General features: G+C 36.9%; 1 protein-coding gene across 2 annotated transcripts in view; it reads right to left on the reverse strand.

The window, feature by feature from the left end:
* LGR5 (leucine rich repeat containing G protein-coupled receptor 5) overlaps positions 1–24,952 on the reverse strand; it is a 134,303-nt gene that overhangs the window by 46,685 nt on the left and 62,666 nt on the right. Inside the window, exons 3-4 of one of the 2 annotated variants that reach the window (XM_037847695.1) lie at positions 10,693–10,764; positions 551–622 (exon numbers count right to left, since the gene is read on the reverse strand). In XM_037847695.1, the coding sequence (XP_037703623.1) occupies positions 551–622; positions 10,693–10,764 (144 nt within the window). The remainder of the gene's footprint in view (positions 1–550; positions 623–10,692; positions 10,765–24,952) is intronic. The other variant, XM_037847696.1, reaches the window with a different exon arrangement.

Genomic DNA, 24,952 nt, shown 5'->3' on the forward strand with positions numbered 1-24,952 from the left:
GGCAGCAAGATAGACTAGTAGATCTCAGCCTACTAAGTTGAGGATCCCTGATGAATATACAGAACTTTAAAAATTTAGTCCATATTTGATTCAGCAAAATTTGATTACAAGGCCACTCAGATAAGCTAAAAAGAGGATAATTTGAAGATGCCAGGATGTCTACATTGTGAGTGACATCCGTTTTTCTTAAAAGGAAAGTATTGTAACTGATTTGAATTTAGGAACTTAAATATTGTGGAGGAATGTAGGACAAAATCCTGGAAGTAGATGTTTTGCCTGAGATCCCAGTGATACCAGCATATATGATAAGAGGTTTTTGACTGGGAGCACTGGAATTAAGTCTCGCTAGAAACCCCAAACTCAAACACTGGTCCCTCCCACACATGTTTAATGAGGATGTGACGAATTGTTGCTCTAAAGGGAATTCTCACTCACGGTTTATTTAGGTCTGACCCCCAAACAAGGAAACATACTGAAATGGCCGGTTGGACATTTAAATGCTCCTTTCCAAGTGTTCCTAAATGTATTTCACAATTTCAACTATACTTACAGGGATTGAAGGCTTCTCAAATTCTGGAGGGCTTCTGTGGGTACCTGCCTTAGCTGATTATTCTGCAGCATACTGCACATTAAAACAAATAAAGAAGGAAAAATGTTAAAGAAAATTAACAATAATTAACCCTAACAGTGTCAGGCACTGTTCTAGGTGGCAAGAAAACAGTCTGGCATCAGACAAAGCCCGGGCCCTTGGGGAGCTTAAATTCCTTTGAGGAGTGACAGATAATTAAAAATAAACAAATGAAAATAACAAGTGACCAGTGATAAGTACTATGAATAAAAACAAAACATGGATTAGGATAGATGGTAAGAAGGAGTGACATTTTCTTTTTAAAAGGTAGTCAAGGAAGGCCTCTTGGAGGAGATATTTGAGCAGAGACTAGAATGGGAGTCAGGGCATGAGTTATGTGAGTAGCTGGGGAGGGGAACTGAGGAAAAGAGAAGAACAAGTATAAAGGCCCTGAGGCCAGAGCTTGCTTGCTATGGTAGACTGACTCATGTGCCCCAACAAAAGACAGGTTCTTAATCTTAATCTGTGTTCCTCTGGGTGTGAACCCATTTGTAAATAGGACCCTTTGAGATATACTATCAATTAAGGTGTGGACTCATTTGTGAGTATAGGATCTCCTAAAATCCTATATAGGTGTGGCTAAACTAAATCGGGGTGGGCCTTAATCCATATTCCTGGAAGTCTTATTATATAGACAAGCCAGAAGTCAGAGAAAGCCACAGAAGGAGACCGAAGCTGTCACTGTAAGGGAGGGCTGCCATCACACGAGTCATCATGCGAGTCAAGAAACCCAGGGGAAAGCCATCACCAGAACACTACAGACTCAGAGAGGAAGACCGGCTAGGCCAAAGCCTTGACTTTGGACATCTGTCTTCTAAAACCATAAGCCAATAAGTTCGTGTTGTTTAAGCCAATCCATTGTGTAGAATTTGTTACAGCGTCTTTGGCAAACTGAGACTTGACTTGTTAAAGGAGTAGCAAAGTCTTGATCCTGGCTGAGATGGAATGAGTGAGGGCAAGAGAATGGTAGAGAGAACCAGAGGCCATGATAAGGCTATAAGGCTTTAAGTGTAATAAAAAACCCCTGTTGGAGGGTTTAAGTAGGGGAATGATGTGATCTTATTTATAATTTTAAAGGATCACTCTGGTGGCTGTACAGATGAGACAAAATGGAAACAAGCAGACTAGTAGAAGGCTATTAAGGATATTCTCCCTCCTGGTGCATGGCTGCATTTTGATATAAAACAAATTCCTTTTGTGAAGCATTTGTGCTTTTGCTCTCCTAGTTTGGACATTTTTTTTTTTTTTTTCCAGAACATGGGGATTACAAAATGGAAACACCTGGCAGCAATGAAATAAAAATATATCACTGCTGGTAGGAAATAGCATGGAAAAAAAAATTCCCTTTAGATTCCTTACATTTTGCTACCTTATTCATAAATGTTTATTACACAATAATTTTGCAGCACATTTTTTCAATATTTCATGGTCCATGTAAGCCTGAGGCTGAAGACTATTTCTGGAAAGCAGAAATTTTTAGGAATTATCTGTACTTATGAGGTCACAAACTTATATTTGGATTTCGGAAACAAATTGCCCGGATTGCTCATCTCCACAATTGAGGTTTCTTTTCATTAGTTGATTAGCTGGGGTTCAACCCCTGGGGTGTTTAACTCCAAAGCTTGATGTACTTTCCACTGCTCCATGCAGCATTCTCTTGGGGAATTTACTGCCAAATGTACAAATACACAGGTCATATGGTGGATGTTATAGTTAGGGCATGGTTGAGAGCATGTACCCTAGAATCAGCTCACTTCCTGTCTGCACTAGCTATGTGGCCTAGAGGAAATCACTCACTCTCTCCAGGCCTCAGGGGCAGTAATAATAACACCCATTACTTGGGGCTTTAGTGGATGGTTCGATGAGGGAGAGTTCATAGAACAATACCTGCTACCAGGTAAGCATTCAATAAAGGTTGGCCATTATTCTATGAATTAATAAATTGCTTCTCCAAACTAGTGATACACTGGGATTGTACTGGGTGTAACATTCTAATTAGTGAGTTGGAGAAAAAGAAATAATCTGTGTCAGCGGTTATTACTATAGGGTTCATTAGAATCCACTGGAGGACTTGTTAAAACAGATCATTGGGCCCCACCCGAAAGTTCTGGTTCAGTAGGTCTGGGGAGGTGTCAGAGAATTTGCATTTGTAACAAGTGCTGAGGTGAGGCTTATGCTGCTGAGCAGGGTACCACATGCTGAGAACTTCCCACCTATTCTATGCTGAATTATATATTTTTTACATGGTGTAGACATGGTATCTCTTTTTTTAAAAACAATTGTATTCACAACCCATAAATCCATCCTAAGTGTACAATCAGTGGCTCTTGTGTAATCACAGTTATGCATTCACCACCACAATCAATATGAGAACATTCTAATTTTTCTGAAAAAAAAAAAAGAAAGAAAGAAAGAAAGAAAGAAAAAGTCCCATACTCTTGCTACCTCCCTATTATTGATGCGTAGCTTTCGTGCCTTTGTCACAATAGAGGAAAGAATCTTACAACGTCACTGTTAACTATAGTCCTTAGTTTGCGATAATTGTATTTTTTCCCATATGCTGCCCTATTATTAACAGCTTGTAACAGTGATGTACTCTTGTTCTAGTTCATGTAAGAATTTTCTTATATTTGTACAACTAACCACAGCCATCGTCTATTATAGTGTTTGCTATGTTAAACAGTCCCATTTTTTATCCTCTAGCTTTCCTTCTAGTGACATACACAACCCTAGCCTTCCCCTTTCAACCACACTCACATTGAGCATTGTTAGTTATAGTATTGTGCTACCATCACATAGTATTATTATGCTGAATATTTTTAATAGAACATTTTCACCTGAACTCCAGGCAGCACTGGACTTGGAGATAAGGCTCAAGTTTCAGTCTTGGTGAACTTGAGAAAACCATTTAACTTCTCTGACTCTTAGTTTTAAAACCTGTCTAATGGGAACAATACTTGATTCAAAAAGGTTTTTGAGGATTAAAATATAAAAGTATTTGCACTACTTCTTACACACAAATATGAATTTCATCTACAAATATGAAATAGTATCATGATATGAAAAATATTTGGAGACCATAATTTATACTTTTCTCTCCATTGCTGGGAATCTGTTTTCTAAGGAATATAATTCTATTTGTATGCCTGTAGTTCTACTCAAGGAATCAGTTTCATTATGTTAAACTTGAGTTACACTAAAATTTAATAAATCAAATCTCAAAACAAGCTGTTTCCTCATAGTCAAAGTCAAGTTTTAGGAAGATTTCACACTTCCCTTACCAGTTAGGGAACTGGAAGTTTTGTAGCATGAATTCCGTATTAGCACAATTTACCTGAATATTACAAGTTTATATTTTATGTTACTTTACACTTTCCTGATTTTCAATCCATTATCTAATTTTAACTTCACAAAAATGTTTTTAAGTCACCCATTAATTGTGGTATACTTAAATAATGTAAGATACAGATAATGGACTTACCTGATGTCTAAACTCTGTAGGTGATGTATTATTGGTACAAAGTGTGTGTTGAATTGTCCTTCCAGGCTTTGCTAACCAAAGAGTAAAACACTTAAAATATGGTTTTCCTAAAATATCTGGAAAATTGGAAGGGAGTGTAAGAGGCATTTGGATAGCTTTCCTTCATTGGAGAATTGCAAACTTTCTCAATAGCTTATATATCTTGTTTCAGTAAATGGAGCTTAAAAAAGTTTAATAATAATAACTTTTAAGGCTATACATGAGCTACCTCCCAGCAATTTCATTTTTCACCCACTTCTGCCAGTAAAACATCAAAAATAAATTTAAAAAAAAACAAAAAAACTTAATTTGAGTTCTACTCTCTCCTTAAATAAAGAACACTTGTTAAATTACTTTCAAATACAAAACAAGAACAAGTTATCTCTACTATATCCTTATAAGTCTCCAGAGAATTAATTAGAAAATTCTGTTTCTATTTAAGATATTCCAGTGGGAGGCAAAACAATTAAAGGGTTTACTATGGAGTGCAATTAAAACAGAAAGCAGTCACAATAAGGCTGTTGATTTCTTCTGCAAATACTTCTTAATGGAATATATTAAATATAAGCAGAATGTAACAGGAGCTAAATATGAGTCTGGGCACTAATAACTTCATTTTTATCATTCACATAGGGTAAGAGAGGAAAATGAAACACATTCTCTAGGGATAAAGATGATTTCATATTTTCTTAATTTCTTTCCCAGAGTTGTTTTAAAATATTTACTTTTTTCATATAGCATCCCCATGCTGCTCTAACTGCACAATTTTTGGTTATCTTTTTGCCAACAGGACTAATAAAAATAGGTACAGAGAAACAGAGGGAGATGAAATAATTTGTTGAAAGGGGACTGTTATGGATTGAATCATGTATCCCACAAAGACATGTTCAAATCCTAAACCCTGGTCCAAGGGATTTGAGCTCATTTGTAAATAGGATCTCTGAAGAAGTTATTATCAGTTAAGGTGAGGCCAAACTGAATCAGGTGGGCCTTAATCCAGTATGACTGGAGTCCTTATAAGAGAGGAAATCTGGACACAGGAAGAAGAGATAGACGAGGAGAGAGATGGCAATGTGGCAGAGGCAGAGTTTGAATTATGGATTGCAGCAATCCACCACTAGAACACTACAGACTTCAGAAAAAGCACAGCCCTGCCAACACCTTGAATTTGGACTTCTAGTTTCCAAAACTATGAGACTATAAATTGCTGTTGTTTAAGCTAACTAGTCTGTGGTACTTTGTTACAGCAGCCCTGGCGAACTACAATAGGGACTTAGTGACATGATGGTCTCTGATTCCTAGTTATTGCCTCTGCCTAACTGTCCTGTGGTTTAATAACAGATAACTCTAAAGGCTCTGGCCTGGGTCTACATAGGAATGAGGGAATTTTGGCTAATTGTGACTTTCCTTCTTTCTACCCATCCCCTCCACGTGTCTTCAGTTTTGGTGGTGGGTGGCAAGAGGATGAGCCAATCCTTAACAGAATGGCCTACACAAGAAAATGAAATATTGTCGAGGATAGCTAGGGTCAGAATTATACTGGATTAGATCTTTCACAATACGGAACCAACAACATTTTTTTTTATTATGGTCAATATTTATAGGGATAATAATCTTAAATATTAGTTATCTTTCACTCAGTTTCAGAGCTCCCAGTAACAAAGTTTCAGATAGAAAACAGTCCTAGCCATAGATGGCTGTAGCTATCTTCATTGTCCATCTTAATTGACTAGACCACTATTATTTTTCTCTTTTTTTACTATCTGTCTTCCTTACTCTTCTTATACAGGTCAGGGTCAGCGGAATATTACTGTTTTTTGAATCTGCAGACTTTATTGAGATATATTCACGTATTATATATTTCATTCAACGTATATAATCAATGTCTCACAGTATCATTACCTAGTTGTATAATCAATTATCACACTCAGTTTTAGACCATTTTCATTGTTCTAAAAAGAAAAATATCAGACACAAAAAAGAAAACCCAAAACACCCAAATCACTTATTCTCCCCTCTTATCGACCCCTAGCATTGGTGTGGTACACCTGTTACTGTTGATGGAAGAATATTAAGCTATTACTTTTAACTATAGTCAGTAGCTTGCAATAGATAATTTTCCCCCATATACCACTCTATTATTAACTCTACAAGTGTTGTACATTTGTACTAGTTCATGCGAGAACTTATTTATATTTGTAGTGTTAATCAGTGACATGTGTGACTCTAAACAACCCCTTTCAACAAATTCACCTACAATGCAGCACTACTACTTATAATCCCAATAATGAGCTACCCTTGCCTCTACCCATTTCCAAACATATAAGTTCAACCTCATTAAAAATTCTGTACATATTAGGTAACTGCTCCCCCTTCTCTAGCTTCTGTCTATCTCTAGGTATCCTGTATTCTAAGTTTTAAGACTCTGAGTTTACATATTCTAGTTAGCTAACAGTAAAATCATACAACATCTGTTATTTGGCTATTACTTTTATATTATCTTTCTCATCATGATACAATATAATAAGTTATTTCTTTCTCCCAACCATCTTTGGATTTTATAAAACACTTAAGAGAGTTTCTGTGAGGGTTGAGACAGGCCTGTCTTTTCAGGATTTTACTTCCAGCATTGTGGTTCTCAACCCTACTAAACTCAATTCTCCCTTTCAATAGTAAATATTTTGTAATGCCTTTTACACTTAAATGAAATTTATAAAAATCTAGCCTATCTACAAATATCATTTCAAAGAAAAAATCAATATAATGCAATGCCCTACCTGTATCATAAAGAAGAAACAAAAGAGTAGTAATTTACAATACAGTAATATATGTGCCACTATATACACAATACAGAGGTGTGACTACCCTAGGAGATGTTTTTATGAACAAGTTAGACTTGCTTCTAGTTATAATGAATATGATAGGGTGTGAGAAAAATAATATGGTCAGAAGCCATCCTGTCCAAGAACAGGGAAATGGAGCAGATGTCTCCATGGATACCTAAGTAAAAATTAGAGTTATGATATATAATACTAGACCATAGTTATTGTATATTATATGGGAAAGAAGGAAATAACCTTTATTAAAATAAAGATAGCATGACAAGGCAAATTACACACATTGTGGTAGAAAAAATGAGGAAGTGTGACACTCACAAATGAACATAGATATTCTCACAAGTGAGTGCTCCTTATATGTAAGAGTAGTGTTAAAATAATTCTCTATGTTTTGATGCAGGACAGTATGGTGTTGAAGTATCACAGAGAACATTTCTCCTGTCTTAAAATTCAATTACTTGCTGAGGCAAACATCATTTGTTTTATTGTACTTCAAAAGGTCCTGGAGAACATTTCCCTTGATAGGCAACAGAGAAGGGAAGTTAGTTTGGAAAATGAAACAGTCACAAAACTGCTCCATAGAAGTTGGGTGGTAGACTCTGCTGGATGGTGTAAGAGTAAGATTGAAAGAGCAACACATCACCCACAAATAAATAAATCATTATGCAGTTGTCACAAGAAAGATTTTATGTGGTTGTGCTCCAAAAATTAAAAAAGGCAATAGTGAAAAATACTAACAAATTAGTATTAACAAAATTCAGGGGACTCCTTTGTTTCATGTTTCTCTGCTAATTTAATGACAGCTGTTTTTAAAGAAGTTTCAGATCCCCTCAGTTATATCACTTTAATTTGTTTTGTGGCTTATAAGGGAACTCTTCTACTGCATGAACACCATTTTCAACTAGATAGGTAGTTAGAAATCCTACAATACTGGACTAGACAGGATGTATAAACTGAGTTAATTATTCAATTGGCTTGAGAGAATGTATTTATTTCATTTGATTTTTTCCTGTCCAAAAAATTAGATTCTTCCAGAACATCTGGCAAAATATTTTGGTATTATTATGAATTCAAGTATTACTGATTTATATTTGTTATGGTGGTACAGGCAAAAGTCAAGTGAATGCAGAATTCTTTTTGCAGCACATCAGAGAATACCTTACTACAACCAAAGATGTCCCCACAAGTTGTTCAAAATACTCCATAGAGGCCAGAACCACCATGGTTGAGAAACATTGCTCTAATACCAAAATATTTGAAAATTGTGTACATTTGTTGAATGCTGGTCTTTAATGTTAAGGGAATATTGAATATTTATATCTTAAAGGGAGAAGAGAATATGATTCCTGGCAGGGGCTTGTTCCTCTTGTACCCTCTTCACATGGACAGTGTTCTAGTATAACTGCAAAATCTGAACATGCCTTCCCCTTGCTTACATGACTTCCTTGGCTCCTTATCATGCCTGGAACATGACAACACAAAGTATCTTGTCATGGCGCACACGATCCCTGCGATCAGGACCTGTTCTGCCTCTCCAGGCTCTTCTCCAGATACCATCCATCTCTTCCTGAATACTCTCTACCACCTTCCTTGAGGCTGGCTGTGGAGTCAGGTATTTCCTGCCTCTGTCTGTGCATTTTGTCCCCTAAGTCTACAGCATCTTCGGCCACCTTACTTGGTTGGCCAATTCTTATTTGTCTCAAGAGTCAGCTCCTGGTCCTCTCTTTGGGAAAACATCTCTCCTAGGAAACTGATTCTGAACCATCCAAATGGACTGAATCCTGCTAACCTCTATAGTTCCACAGTGCCATCCACACACTTCTACACATACTTTCCACAGGAACCAGAGGTGATCTGTTTATCTACCAGTGTACTACTAGATTATAAGCTCTCAATGGCATGGGCCATATTTATTGGTCTGTGTATTTTCAGTGATTATTTGTTTTATGCCCACTTTGAGTGTCACACGTATCAAACTTTTGCTGAACCTGAGCCCACACAGAAAACAGGAACACAATGATTTAAAACCCTCTCTGTATAAACACTGTATTTCATTTTCTTTTTTTTTTTTTTTTTTCTGGTAGAAAAAGTACATTGAAATGGTAAGCTATAGAGGCAATCTAAGATTTTCATTTTTAAATCATATTAATCCAATGCTCTCTGAAACTTTCAGGAAAATTTTGCCATGGGAAGCAGCAAAGCATGTGCAGGACCATTCTGGGTAAATAAAGTCTACCTGCAGGTAGAAGCCTATATCAGATATGAAGGCTCAACTTTTCTGTTTAGTGTGCAATAGAAATTTCATTAATAAACATACAGCATTAGGTTTACAACATACAAAATGAAGGAAAAGTTGATAAGCCCTTGTTTTGTCTGTGTCATCAGTCTGGATCATTCATTCAAAAAGTATTTTCTGAGGGTCTACTATGGGCCAGGCACTAAACTAAAATTATTTAGTTATAATTTATTTAACAAGTGTTCCAAATATTTAGTGGAACATAGCTCAACACAGGAAAAAACATCATCTAGTTCTCTGATATAAACTTGATTTATGTGATATATTTCTGAATGGTTCCCAATATTTTGCTGGGCTCATGGAGATATAGGCATATCAGAGCTGGTGCTACAAATCAGAATTTTACCACACAGTGAATTAATGTTAGTGTTTGGCAACATGACAACTTAAAAATATGTCTGCCAATAATAAAAATAATCCAAAGGAGAAAAAACAAACAAACAAACAAACAAACCCAATCACCTAAGCAGACCAAACAACTGGCTCTGCTATTGAATATAACTTTTAACAAAATATTACATATAGTTAAAATGCTTTATTATAGCCCACACATCCCTCAAGTCACTGAAATGCAATTTTCATTAAGCAAAAATATATGAAATGCCTTTTTAGAGTTGACAACTTTTATCTTAAAAAGAGAAAATAAAATCAGGGCATTTTCTCGAGAGAAAATTTTCATTTAAAGTATGACTTTCAACTTGCATTATCTATTTTCTCTACCTGGGTACCTTTTTTTCCTACTATGAACAAACCTAAAGAAAATTAAGCCATCATTACTAGAATAAGGAGGTATTCTATAATAATGAGTTTTCGGGTAAACAAATTGGGAAGTTGGACATTAAATAACAGGAAAATCTACTTTTACATTTCTTAAGGAATCAATATTTCCTAATTAAGCAAACTATATAGAATATCTACTCTGAACTAGGTTTTTCCACAATTTATTTACCAGTGGGACATGAACCTGCTATTTTTTAGCTGATCCTTATTCAGTGTGTCACAGGGAAACAAACTTCAAAAATAGTTTGAAGTTGTGATCTCATTCTTTCAACATTAGGGTGATTTATTCACTCAATGACCAGAATGATTCAAGACACTCTCCTCAACTTCATAATTTTAGGGAAAGAGAAAGAGAAATATTCTTTTAATAAAAGTTTGAGTTGATAAGTTAGTTTTTTAGAGGAAAACAACTTTAGATATTAATGTTTGAAAAGAATAGATGTGTTTTTTCACACACAAATGCAGCCAAGTGTAATATGGTTCTATGGTACTAGTGGAGGTAGACTTGGGGTTAGATGAATTATCCCATGGATCCAACTAGTTTATTAGGGGGACTCAATCTTCACCAGTGAATTAGCATCCACATGACTCTAAAAACAGAAATATATCAAATAACACTGGGTTTACTTACAGAACTTTAAGACTGTAAAGGCCAGCAAATGCTCCCTTGGGAATGTATTTCAAAGCATTTCCAGCAAGACGTCTGTGGGATTAGAGGAAGAGGACAAAGAGTAAGCAAAGCTCTCTTCATGTGGAATTCATTTAGTTGCTAAAAAATGCAATACAATTATATTCAAACCACAAGTGCCAGAAGCAACTGTAAAGGATCTTGTTTTGCTACAAAATTTTATGAAAATTTTCTATAAATTTCTAACCAAAATGCTGGCAGAAGTGCCTAAGAAAAATACAGTAAATTACCTGTTTCATAAGTCATCTAATAGCCTATCCTGTATATTTATTATGTACATACACACATAAACTGTCCTTTTTAAAAAATTTTAAACAAAAGCTAGAAATATATAATTTGCAAAAACTGTAATTATCTTTTATAAGTATAAATAAATTGGATAATCAAACATAAAAATATTTCTCCTGCAGTTATACCACAAAATACCCAACTTTCTTATTAAACCTGGCAAATAAGAATGGAGATCAGCACAATCAATCTTTTCTAAACTCTACCAGAAAAGCATGGAGTAGCTTAATTAATTTAACATGCTTTAATTGAGCAATGCCTTAAAAAATTAAACACAGTAATTAAGGAGAGTTTAGTGTTGAAAACATTAGCATGGGTTATCATATGGAACGTTTTGACATCATTAACTGGTAAAATTAACAACGTTCACTTTACAATATTTTTCCAAGGGTCAAGCTGAGAACATATGCAAAAAGTCAACAAGGTGTGGCTCCTGAAACATCTGGTTTAGTACTTTTTCAGCAGCCATATCAAAGCCATAACCTTGGATGTTAGATGGTCCCACAAAACAGAGAACCCAAGATCAACAGTGTGACTCAGAAAAGCACAGAAACTTGTAATGAGCTGATCATATCCATGGATGTTGGGTAGGGCTGGGAGTCAAGGCACCCCAGTGTTTTCTTGACAAAGAGGGGATACAGGGGTAAGTGGGAATTGATCCATTTGGCCAGTGTTTATTCCAGAAGGGTCTAACAGCTTCAAATTTATGCTTTTGATACACTGACAGGACTGAAATAAGACATTTATCATACAACTTCAAATCTGTCTCCCACTGCCAATCCACACTAACTATAGTAGATCATAAATGAATATTGAAAAATAAACACTGGAATTGTCTCATGAATAGAACTTCTGAATAGTATTTGTGTGTATGTGTATTAAAAGCATTACTTGCTCAACCCAAATCAGGTTTAATTAAAATGAAAATACACCACAATTTTTGTAACCCTGCTCTTCCATTTTACAATGTTCCAAGAGGAGACTTGGATCTGTCCTCTGCTGATCTTGGGTCTGCTGCTAGCTTGCTGTGTGCTGTTAAGTAAGTTACTTGATATCTCTGAGCTTTGTTTCCTCAGTCATTACATGAAACAGTTAAGATTAGATGGCTTCTCAAGTCCCTTCCAGCCCCCAAATTCCATTATTTTCCTGTCTTGCCTTGTGATTATTTGTGTTTGTGCCTGTTTTTCCTTCCCTTAACAGATACAATCTTTTATATTACCAGGATAAGTTTTGGTACTGTACTCCTCCTGCTTTCCTCATGGTGCCTAAAGCAGTGTTTTTTCAAACTATACATAAATTTTGTGGCTCCAGATAGAATTAAGAAAAAAAAAAAAATAGAATAGGAAAATAGCAGAATGTATTGGCTGAAGAATTGTTTTTATGAAATTTTGTTTCCAAATATATTGGTGGAACTGGATTGAGGGAGAAATGTATTTCTTTCTGTACATGGTCAGAAAAACTTGAAAGCCACCAACCTAGAGTATAGGAGGCATTCAATAAATATATGTTAATAACATGTAATTAAGGGTGATCTCAGAGATGTTTTATTATTTTTTTTCTGCAAAATTCTCTTACCTGAAAATCCTTGCCACACTATCATATTATCCTTCCATCTGTTTTTTCCCACATTCAGTCTTTCCCTACTCCTACTCATTGTAGACTCACTCACTGATGGTCTTAAAGGTGGCCCTGATCATATCACTGCCCCGTCGAAAAACCCTCCACCAGTTTCCATGCCAGGGTAAAAAGAAAATAAGTCCTTAGCCTCTTCTCCCATAATTCCCTGATCTATACTCTATGCTGTTGCTAATCCTGACCATGATGCCTGCTTTTCTTAGACGTACCCTCCACTTTCTCCTTTCTGGCTCTCTGCTCCATCTAAAATGCTCTCCTTGCACTTTTCTCCCCTTTCCTCTCTCTCAAAGTCACCTCATTTCTGAGCCTTCCAAACTGATGGACCATCTCTCTACTGTGCACCACTGTGATGATATTTTGTACCTCCCTCATGGATTTTATAGTCTACCTGGTGTTTTAGTGTCTACCTGTCCCATCATGTGTAAAAGATGGGAAAGTTCTGGAACTTGGGGATTCTCTTTGTATCCATTATATGACTTTGCTCAGTGTCTGAAACATTTCGGTAGAGACTACTAACTATGCCCTACTACCCATTCTTCCTCTAGAATAATTCCCTGTCCCTGGAGTTTAGCAGCAGACATGGCCACCCAGCTAGAGACCACATTTTCTCCTTCCCTGCATCTAAACATAGCTATGTGACTAAGTTTGGCTAATGGACCATGGTCAGAAGTGACCTGTAAAACTGCTGTGTTACCTCCTTAAAAGGAAGCTGCTTGTTCTCCATCTCCTTCCTTTCCTCTTCCTGCAGAAGTGGTGCTTCTAAGATGGTGTCAATGATTCCGGTGTGGAGAACACTCCACAGAAGGCAAAATAGGATCAACACAAAGACAAAAGGAACCTGAGCCCCTGGACGACCTGATTGGACTCATCTATTCCTGCCCTGAAGTTGGTTTTGAATGAAAAACTGAATCAGTATAGATCCTTGTGTCATCCTCTGCAAACAAGTAAATGATTGCAGGATTATTTAGCTGGCGAGGTTAGTAAGCCTCCATTTCTAAAGAAAAACAGAAGGCTGTATCACACCCGCCCAGATGCTGGCCTCAAGAAATCAGGTTTGCAAAGCCATTCCAACCTTTGACATTTACTGTCCTAGCTTTATTTCCCTTTCATCTTTTCAGTGGTAGCTTGAAGTTGGCAACCTGAACAGGCATTGAATGTTGCTATTTTACTAAGTCACTCTGTCTAGCGGGAAGCCATTTACTTTACCATTCTTCTAAGCTGATATATCCAACATGTGTTTATTGAGAGTTTCATTGTTTCTAAGACATTGACATCGGAAACAAAAGGGAGAAAGTAAAAAGTAATTTATTTAAATTAGTTTAAATTGTGGTTAAAGTAAATCCCTTTCTCTTACATTTCCTGAAACAGCTCATGGCACATGGCTTGTTTTTCTTTTCTGGGTAAGGACTTTCAGTACCCCTGAGTCTGTATTCAGAGCTAATCTATGGAACCACTGACTTGAGTTATCAGGGGAATCCGTCTTAAAGCATAAGAATTTATGATGTGCTGTTAGCTGTTTTTTGGGCTGGTGGCAGATCTAGCTCATTGACAAACATCAAATTAAGGAAATCATTGCATCTTTCTTCTCTTATTTCTTTACCATATGAAATGGTTTTAGTGATTTGAAAAAATTAAATATATATAAACTATAGGGAAAAAGGACATTCAGGTGAATACACAAATAGTAAGAACTGCACACAAATCTTTCCTGTGATGATCTGAACTAACAGATCCTGGGCAAGTATTTTCCAACCCTAGAGACCCATATATCATTTGGCTTAGATTTTTTGTTTTCTATTTTCATTTCTATCTGTGACAAATAACTTTTTTCACCCTTAAAGATACTGCTCCACATATGACTCATAGTGTCCCACCATTGTTAGTTTTACTAATTTAATTCCCATAAAAAGAGAAAAAATGTTAGGCAACTATGGACACATTTCCCTTCAAATAAATAGATGTTTTACTGCTGCAGTAACCAACTAAAGTATTTTGGAGGCTATATTTCTTTGAATCTCTAAAGTAATATGAACTATAATCATTACTTTCATTCATGAGTTGGGAATATATATATATATTCTTTTGTAAAATGATATATATATATCTTCTTTTGTAAAAAGGAGGGATGAGAACAAAACAGTCAGATGTAGAACCTGGTTTTCCCCTCAGGACTGTGACTGGAGAAGGAGAGGTGTGTGGATAAAATGGGGTGGGCACTGAGGGTGGGAGGGGGTGCTTGTCCCTGTTCCATCTTTGGAACCCTGGGGAAATTGCTGTGCAGAGAACCAAGATACAACATGAGTGGGCTCAGCCTAATTCCAAGGTTAGACTATCATTTTCAGGGAGAAGAGAGAGGGCCTGGCTAGTTCTATCAGGTCTCCTGGCTCAGGTCTTGGGTGAATCCTTGTCTTCTAGTTTTTAGGTGTTTTTCTTTTTCTCCTTATGGTTTTCTTTCTTACTGCTGTTAACTTGATGTGAGATTTAACACAAGTTCCTTAACTGCCCTAGGCCTCATCTCACTTAATTTTTAAAATGATAGGGTTCTTCCATTAAGGTCTTTTTTGCCCCAAAGTTGTTTTATATTACACTTGCATTTTTGGACCACCTCCTTTTTCCTTCTAAATTAAAAAACTTATTCTTGTTTATTGTAAGGTTTCTCTACAACATGTCACTAATATTTAAAAGCACTTTCCTATACTTTATATCTAGTAGGTAGATCAAGGATTATTATTGTCTCCATTTTATAGATGAAGACATTGAGGTTTAGGATGTTTTTATGTAAGTAAACGACACTGTCCCTTTCCTGATTGCATTTAAATGTAATCTAGCCTTTTCTTATGGAGCATGAAAGCTGGGTAATAACAGTGTTAAAAAGATAATCAGAGAAGAATGAATTTGACTATGATAATCCCAGTTTTCCTTAATCACCCTGGTCTATAGTCAGCTCTCCTAGAGGATATATTCTATACAGTGTTGTCTACAAACATTCATTTTTTCCCTTTCGTATGTACACCTGATTAGATTATAAACTCCTAAAGTCAACAGTCTTATCACCTGCACAGAGCAGGGAGCTCTGTTGATATTTATTGATTGATCATTTGATCTTGTTTCCAAAAAGTGCTGGGCATAATGCTGCAGTTGCTTCAGATCTGGCATAACTATTCAAAGATGGCTGGCTAATCATTACATACCAGATTATAAGATTATATAACATCAAAAAACAGCTGAAGAGTATTCCTTCTTTATTACACTTCAAATTTAAATTCAATAATATCTTTCTTTGAGCACTTTCAACATGCCATGGACAGTAACTTTGGGCATACAAACAGTAGCTACCATTTTAAAAGTAATTCTTAAGTGCTGGGTACTGAATGTTTAAAGTACTTCACATATATCCTGTTACTCAATTTTATAAAAACTGCATTAAACAAGTGATGTTATTATTCCCCTTTTACAGATGGGGAAATTGGCTTATGAGCAGTTATTTGCTTACGCTTAAGTAGAAAAGTTTACATAAGGCAATTTTTTGACCCAAGCATAGCATTTTGGCTCCAAAACTTGGGTTTTTAACCATTTCTTTGGTTAAAAATAGGTGGGTCTGTGTTTAGATTGGTCATGAGCAATTAACTTAAAGAGAAAAAACACAAGGATTTCAAATGGCTGCATCATTTGAGTCACTGGCCAAAAGAAAACTGTTGCCCACAGCCTCTTATTCAGATTCTCCTATTGCCTTCCATATCCATTTCAATCCTACCACTCTTACTGCTCTGAATGTTTTTCTCTTTCTTCCTCTTGTTAGCCACCCCCTTTTAAAATTTTTAATGCAATTTTATTGAGATATATTCACATACCATATAATCATCCAAAGTGTACACCAATTGTTCACAATATCATCACATAGTTGGCATTTATCATCGCAATCAATTTTTTTTAACATTTTCATTACTCCAAAAAATAAGAATAAGAATAAAAATAAGAATAAAAGTAAAACATCCCATACCCCTATTTCCCCCTATTATTCACTTACTTTTTGTCCTCATTTTTTCTACTCAATTGTCCATACACTGGATAAAAGGAGTGTTAGCCACAAGGTTTTCACAATCACACAGTCACACCGTATAGTTATACAATCATCTTCAATAATCAAGGATACTGGATTGCAGTTCAACGCTTTCAGGTTTTTCCTTCTGGCTATTTTAGTACACTAAAAACTAAAAAGGGATGTCTATATAATGCATAAGAATAACCTCCAGAATGACCTCTCGACTTCATTTGAGATCTCTCAGCCACTGAAACTTTATTTTGTTTAATTTCTCTTCCTTCTTTTGGTCAGGAAGGCTTTCTCAATTCCATGATGCTGGGTCTAGGCTCATTCCTGGGAGTCATGTCCCATGTTGCCAGGGAGATTTATACCCCTGGGAGTCATGTCCCATGTAGGGGGGAGGGCAGTGAGTTTACCAGCTGAGTGGGCTTCGAGAGAGACAGGCCTCATCTGAGCAACAAAAGAGGTTTTCTGCGGGTGACCCTTAGGCAACATTATAAGTAGGCTTAGCCTCTCCTTTGCAGTAACAAGCTTCATCAAGGCAAGCCCCAAGATTAAAGACTTGGCCTACTAAACTGGTAGTCCCCAATGCTTGTGAGAATATCAGGAATTCTCCAGGTAAGGAAGTTTAATGTTTCCACATTTTTCCGCAGGCCCTCAAAGGGGCTTTGCAAATACTTTTTATTCTCTGCCCAAATTACTCTGGGATGTATTGGGGTTTCACGCTAACCTGTACAAACCAACCAGGTCTCACTTCCTATTCAAGGTTCCATGTAATTATGGTGATTGAATAAACTGACCATACAAGTTAAATTTATAGTGTGCTACAGAAAGTATAGATTTTGCAACAAATAAACATCTCTTCCTTTGTTCTCACAGAAGTTGAGGTTTTACAACACAGTCAAAATCATCCTTTTCCCTTTAGTCTGGTTTACCTTAGTTCTAATCAAGTCCATTTTGTTCATATCTCTAATTAAAGTCTGACCTCTTTTTCAGCTTTTTTAGCATTTGCTGTATGGGGTAATGCTGTCATTCATAGCTGCTGAACTCTGGCTCTGAGTCTCAGGAGTCACACAGATATCTGAAGTTACAGGGACCAACCAGCTCAGCATCTCAGAATTTAGAGATAACCATTACAACTCATGAATAGATGTGACCACTCTAAGAGCTTACATTCTAGGAACCTTTACCATAAGCTTTCCTCTGATAACCTATACTCTCAGATTCAGTTCTCAGAGTTTGCACATTATAGTTAGTCCATATTAGTGAGTAGTTATGATGTTTATCTTTTTGATTCTGGCTTATTTCACTCAATTTACTGTCTTCAATGTCCGCTCACCTATGTGCATACCTCATAATTTCATTTAGTCTTGCTGCCACTTGGTATTCCATTGTATGTATACACCACAGTTCACTTTTCTGTTTATCAATCAATGTACCCTTAGGACTAACTATAATGTGCAGACTCTGAGAGCACAGGTTATCAAGAGAAGGCTTATGGTAAAGGTTCCTAGATTGTAAGCTCCTACAGTAGACATATCTATTCATAAATTGTAATGCTTACTTCTAAATTCTGAGATGCTGAGCTATTTGTGTATAACCTGGTCAGTCCCTGAAACTTCAGGTATCTGTGTGACACCTGAGACAGAGCCAGAGTTTGGCAGCTATAAATGTCAGCATTACCCCATACAACAACTGTTAAAAAAGCTGAAAAAGAGATCAGACTTCAATTAGAGATATGAATGATATGGACCTGGTTAGGACTAAGGTAAATCAGACTAAAGGGTAAAGGACAATATTGACTGTGTTTTAAAATTTCAACTTCTGTGTGAGAACAAAAGAAGAGATGTTTATTTGGTGGAAAATCTATATTTTCTGTAGCACACTTCATCATATAATTGTATGGTCAGTTTATTCAAGCACCATAACAGGAAGTGAGATCTGGTTGGTTTGCACAGGTTAGTGTGAAGTCCCGATATATCCCAGAGTAATTTGGACACAGAATAAAAAGTATTTGCAAAGCCCCCTTGAGGGACTGGGGAAAAGTCTGGAAACATTAAACTTCCCCACCTGGAGAATTCCTGATGTTCTCTCAAGCATTGTGGACTACCAGTTTAGCAGGCCAAGGCCTCGATCTTGGGGTTTGCCCTTATGAGGTTTGTTACTGCAAAGGAGAGGCTAAGCCTATGTATAATTGTGCCTAAGAGTCATCCCCAGAGAACCTCTTTTGTTGCTCAGATGTGGCCTCTCTCTCTCTAGGCCAACAGGGCAGGTGGACTTGCTGCCTTCTCCCCTACATGGGACTTGACTCCTAGGGATGTAAATCTCCCTGGCAACATGGGACATGACTCCTCAAGATGAGCCTGGACCTGACATTGTAGAATTGAGAAAGACTTCTGGACCAAAAGGGGGAAGAGAAATGAAACAAAGTAAAGTTTCAGTGGCTGAGAGACTTCAAACAGAATTGAGAGGTCATTCAGGAGGTTATTCTTATGCATATTATATTCCTTTTAGTTTTCAGTATATTAGAATAGGTAGAAGAAAATACCTGAAACTGTTGAACTGCAATCCAGTATCTTTAATTCTTGAAGATGATCATATAACTATACAGCTTACACAGTGTAACTGTGTGAAATTGAAAACCTTGTGGCTCACATGCCCTTTATCCAGTATATAGACAGATGAGTAGAAAAACGGGGACAAAAAGTAAATGAATAACAGGGATGGGAGGAGGGGTATGGGATGTTTAAGGTGTTCTTTTTTACTTTAATTTTAAGTTTTTTGAGTAACAAAAATGTTCAAAAATTGATTGTGGGGATGCATGCACAACTATATGATGATACTGTGAACAACTGATTGTATACTTTGGATGACTGTATGATGTGTGATGAGATCTCAATAAAGTGCATAAAAAACAAAACAAACAAAAAAGCAAAACAAGACTAAAAAGTCAATACTAATTATCACATACCATTATTCACGTGTATAGGTGAACATGCTATATGGATGAAGAGAAAACACATTAGCTAACCAGTATTAATTCAAAAATAAAAAATAAATCTATAGTATTAAAAAAAAGTCTACCAGGTGTTTCTAATGCACATTTAAGTATGGGAAACTCTGAGATGGTTCTCACAGTTGAATATTATACAAAATCACTGGGGGAACTTCATGGTCTACAACCCAGAGACAACAATTCATTAATACTGGGAGAATTAGACAGGTGATTTTGACAATTATCCAGATGTGAAAATAAGAACCTGAACAAGAGGGTAATGAAATAGAGTGGACAAATGGGAAGACAATGTGAAATTACGAGCTTTAGGATTGGAAATTGGCTGGATATAGGGACTGAGGGAGAAAGAACAACAGGCACATGAGGAGTGGCAGACACACAGGTTGTAAGTTTGGATAGTACGAACACTGGTGGCAAATGGAATGGTAGGAAAAAGGCTGTTGGGGGCAGGATGCAAGAAGGAATCTGGCTCTGTGAACACTGAGTTTTAAAGTACTGGTGGAGTAGTAGGTGGAGGTGTCAGGTACATAGTTGATGATTCTCAAAGTCTGGTCCGTGGACCAGCAGCGTTGGCATAATCCGGGAACTTGTTAGAAATGCAAATTCTTGACACTTTCCCCTCATCCCAACCAGACCTGCTGAAGAATCTATGGGGATGGAACCCAGCAATATGTGGTTTACAAGCACTCTATGTGATTCTGATGCCATTAAACTTTGAGTTGTGGTTCCTAAACTTTTATGTGCATCAGAATCGCCAGCAGAGCTTGTTAAAAGACAGTTTTCTAGGCCTGATACCCAGAGTTTCTGATTCAGGAGGCTGGAGCAGGGCACATGACTTTGTATTTCTAGCAAGCTCACAGTGGCATCCACACTACTGGTCTAGGGACCATACTTTTGAGAACCACTGGTGGAGCAGTCAGAGGAAAAAGATGTCTTGGGGTCATCTGTGTAGCAGTAATAGTTCAGGCCTTGGATTTTTTGCCCAGACAACTGCAGCAGCCTCCTGACAGGTCTCCCTGCTTCCATAGTATTTTTTTCTCCCCCTTCAAATCTATTTTGCACACAGAAATCAAAGAAATCTTTTAAAAACATAAATCCTATCATTTCACTGCTTGCATAACAACTCTCCAGTGGCTTTCTTTTCCTCTCATTTGAATTCCATACATAGGCTGACTGGCCCTGCATGAACTGGTCTTTGCCTTCCTCTCTAACTGCCACTTGGTTCCAGCTGCACGGATCTTCTTTTAGATCCACAAACACATCATGCTCTTTCCTACCTTAGGGACTCTGTTCACACTGCTTCCTTTCTTGCAACACTCTACCCCAGTTCTTGGGACAACCAGCTCTGATCTCAGTTTAAATGTCACCTTCTTTCCCTCTTTGTCACTCCTTGTTATTTATTCTCCATTTAAAACATGTTGGTGTTCTTCATCTCTCATCACAATTAGCAATTATCATACGTGCTCGTTTCTTTGCTTATTGTGTCTCCACTAGATCGTAAGCTCCTGAGGACAGGGACTTGTTGAATAAATGAATGAACCAGAGCAAGTCCTATTCACTATATATCTCAGTGGCTCAATTAATATGTGTTGAATGAATAAATTGAAGAGTAATGAGAAAAGAGAGGATAAAGTTAAGAACAGAAATTTTGGGAATACCTGAAATTTATAGGAGTTTGGGGTAGAGGAGAAAGGAATGCTGAGGAAGAAAAAGAAGAGGAGGTAGAGCAGTAGGAAGAGACCCAGAACAACGGCCATGAAAAAACACTATGGAAAAAGATTTTCTAGGGGTAGCACTGATAACAAGTACCAGATCTATGGAGGCAGGAGGCCAAGCACTGCAGGAGGCCAATGAGCACAAAGGATATGCATGAGCATGAAGGGTTCTCATTTTACTATCATAATCAAAAATGTGAATTATCATTAATCAAAGTTCTTTCATCATCATTTCATTTGATCCTTAGAAAAATCTCAAAAGACAGGCAGGAAGAGCTCACCATTTTCGGCAACATGGTCAAGATGTAGAAAAGTAGTAAGTGTAGTCTGTGCTTTCAGGAAGTTTGGTGGTATCTCTCATTACAAATTTCATCTGCAATAATAGATATCTGCTATTTATATAGAGATTCTTCAAAGCCAACCATAATATGAGCAAACAGTTCCAGGGAACAATAGTAACTTAAAAACAGACCTCCCCAGAGCTTCTCACGTTTCCTTCCTAAACTGAGTATTTGATTCAAATAGTGCTAGAATCTGGGAAGATTTTTAAATGCTACTCTGCCATTAAGGCCTTTAACTTACACTGTTCAAAATGGTAATGATGCATTTTTCTCCTGGGTTAGTCAGGTTATCGACCTAGGTTTAATGTAACTTGTAGATGTCATCAATAAGGACCATCTGCTATTGGCTGCTAACGTCTGAACCACACTCTCTGATGGGCCAGAGAGAGGATATTTTATTTGTCCACATAAAAAGCATTAACATGAAGTCCCTAGTAGAGCTAAATAAATAGAGTGGGGAGGACCCCCAGATACTATTGGTGAGAAATGCAACGATTGCTCAGGATGTCAAAATTTGGTAAAGAACTATCTGCAATGGTTGCCTGTATCCATTAAAGCTGGGATGGAAACAATTTTTCCTTCACAAGTTCTGTATACTTGGGATTCCTGCAAAATCAGGCTCATGAAATAGGAAAGAAGGAGGTTAGAGTCTTCTTGAAGGTGTTTCCAATTTGCTAATACAACGCAGTATGTGAATTATAGTTTAACAAACTTCTTTCATCATCATTTCATTTGATCTTCAGAAACATCTCAAAAGACAGGCAGCACCACTCTCACCATTATCCTCCAAGGCCCAGCGAGGTTAAGTGAATTATCAGCTGGTTAAATGGCACAGCCAGGACGAGAATCAGGTTTCTGGCTCTGGATTCTGTGCTCTCCTCTCTACACGGGACAGTCTCATGACACTTGGACCTAGTTTTTTTGCAAAGGAAAACTGCTCTTGTTTTCTTCATAGGACATTTGCCCTGTGCCCATCTGGTGAACTTATAGGGTCATAAAAAAGTAACAAATAATGAAAAGCCCTGAATGAGTCAAAACATGTGGCACAGGTAGTAAGTGTTCCAGAATGTCAGGAGGGAGAGAGAGGGAGAACATTAATTGTGATGGCTTTTATTCTTCTTCTTAAATACTTGCTCCAGAAATTTACTTTATTCAGGGTTATAATTTTTTTTAACATTAAATCAGTGAATACCTCTCTAGGATATTATTGATTGTTACACAATTTTGAACTATGGCACCTGTCCATGCAGTTTACAACATAGTTAAAGGAGTTAACTAGGGAAATAATCAACTGGATAATTCAAGCTAAGAGGAAGAGTGGGTAACTAGGGTTTATTAGTAGTGATTTTTAAAAATTGATTTTTGTGATTGGTGTTTTATTGATATTATTGTTGACAGTATAAGTAGCAGTTTCCTATTGAATATATAAAGAGATAAACAATAAAGGTGACTTAATGAACTGAGTAAATGACCAAACTTTCAGAACATGCCCTAATTGTCATTACAAATTATATATATAGTCATACACAATGACCATATTTAAACATCTACATCTAGCTGTATAGATGGTCATTTGTTAGTTCAAGTAAAATAGTGTATAAAACATGGTACTTAAATATAAGTATTTATATGCAAAAATATTAACTGTAGGTTTGTACCTATTGAGAAATACTAGATCGTAGACCTGGAAATTCTACAGCTGGAAATTCTGAGGGTAATTTTTTCACAGGTGAGCATATGATGTTGTGCTGGTTTGAGTGTATTATGTTCCCCAAAACACCATTATCTTTGATGTAATCTCGTGTGGGCAGACACGTCAGTGTTGATTAGATTGTAATTCTTTGAGTGTTTCTGTGGAGATGCACCCCACCCAACTGTGGGTAATGACTCTGATTGGATAATTTTCATGGAGGTGTTACCCACCCATTCAGGGTGGGTCTAAATTAAATCACTGGAGCCATATAAATGAGCTGACAAACAGAAGGAACTCACTGCAGCTGAGAGTGACATTTTGAAGAGGAGCTATAGCCAAGTGGGCACTTTGAAGAAAGCACAGGAACTGCAGATGAGAGAGAGTTTCAAGACGGTCGTTGAAAGTAGACTCTTGCTCCGGAGAAGCTAAGAGAGGACAAACACCCCAAGAGCAACTAAGAGTGACATTTTTGAGGAACTGCAACCTAGAGAGGAACGTCCTGGGAGAAAGCCATTTTGAAACCAGAACTTTGGAGCAGACTCTAGCTATGTGCCTCCCCAGCTAACAAAGGTTTTCCGGACGCCATTGGCCATCCTCCAGTGAAGGTACCCGATTGCTGATGACTTACCTAGGACACTTTGTGGCTCTAAGACTGTAACTTTGTAACCAAGTAAACCCCCTTTATAGAAGCCAATCTATTTCTGGTGTTTTGCATTCCAGCAGCATTAGCAAACTGGAACAGATGGTAACAAATAAAAACTTGTTACCCAATGTATGTCCCCTATTGTGTAGATTGCTCTTTCTCACTTTCTTGTGCTCTTTTACTCCCTTACACGTACACAGACACATACACACAAAGCTACCATTACTCAGCTCAGTTTAAATGACATTTTAAAGTGTTCAGCCTGTGCAAACCTCTGTTTTGCTCAAGGTACTGTTGAGAAAAGAAAGCACCGATGAACCTTGCACAATTCAAAGAGTGGCTTTGAAAGTGGTTTGACTTTTATTTTGACCTGAGTTTGAAATGTAGTTCTAACACTTACCAACTCGATTATCTTGGGTAAGTTCCTTAATTTTCATGTATGTCAGCTTTTTAATCTGTGAACTGGAAATTATAATAATGTTTATCTTTTATGGGGTTGTTCAGAGGATTCAGTGAACTAATGGGTATAAAACAGTTTGAACAGGGCCTGGCACAGAGTGAGCTATTGTTATTGTTGTTGTTATAATTATAATGTATTATTATTCTGAAGAGCTTATACTCCAGAAAAGAATATAAGCTTAGACATAGGTAAGTTTAATAAAAAGAGTCAGTGACATAATAAAGGCACAATCAAAATGTTGAGCTAAAGGGGCTTACAAAAATTCAGCCTTGGAAAAAAGGAATAAATCAAGCAGAGTTGGTCATTCTTCCAGGGTCTATAAATACTATCCCCTTTTGCCTCTAAATGACCAATGATGTCTTCAAAACAT

The sequence above is a fragment of the Choloepus didactylus genome, chromosome 8 (assembly GCF_015220235.1).
Source record: "Choloepus didactylus isolate mChoDid1 chromosome 8, mChoDid1.pri, whole genome shotgun sequence".
Classification (NCBI taxonomy): Eukaryota; Metazoa; Chordata; class Mammalia; order Pilosa; family Megalonychidae; genus Choloepus; species Choloepus didactylus.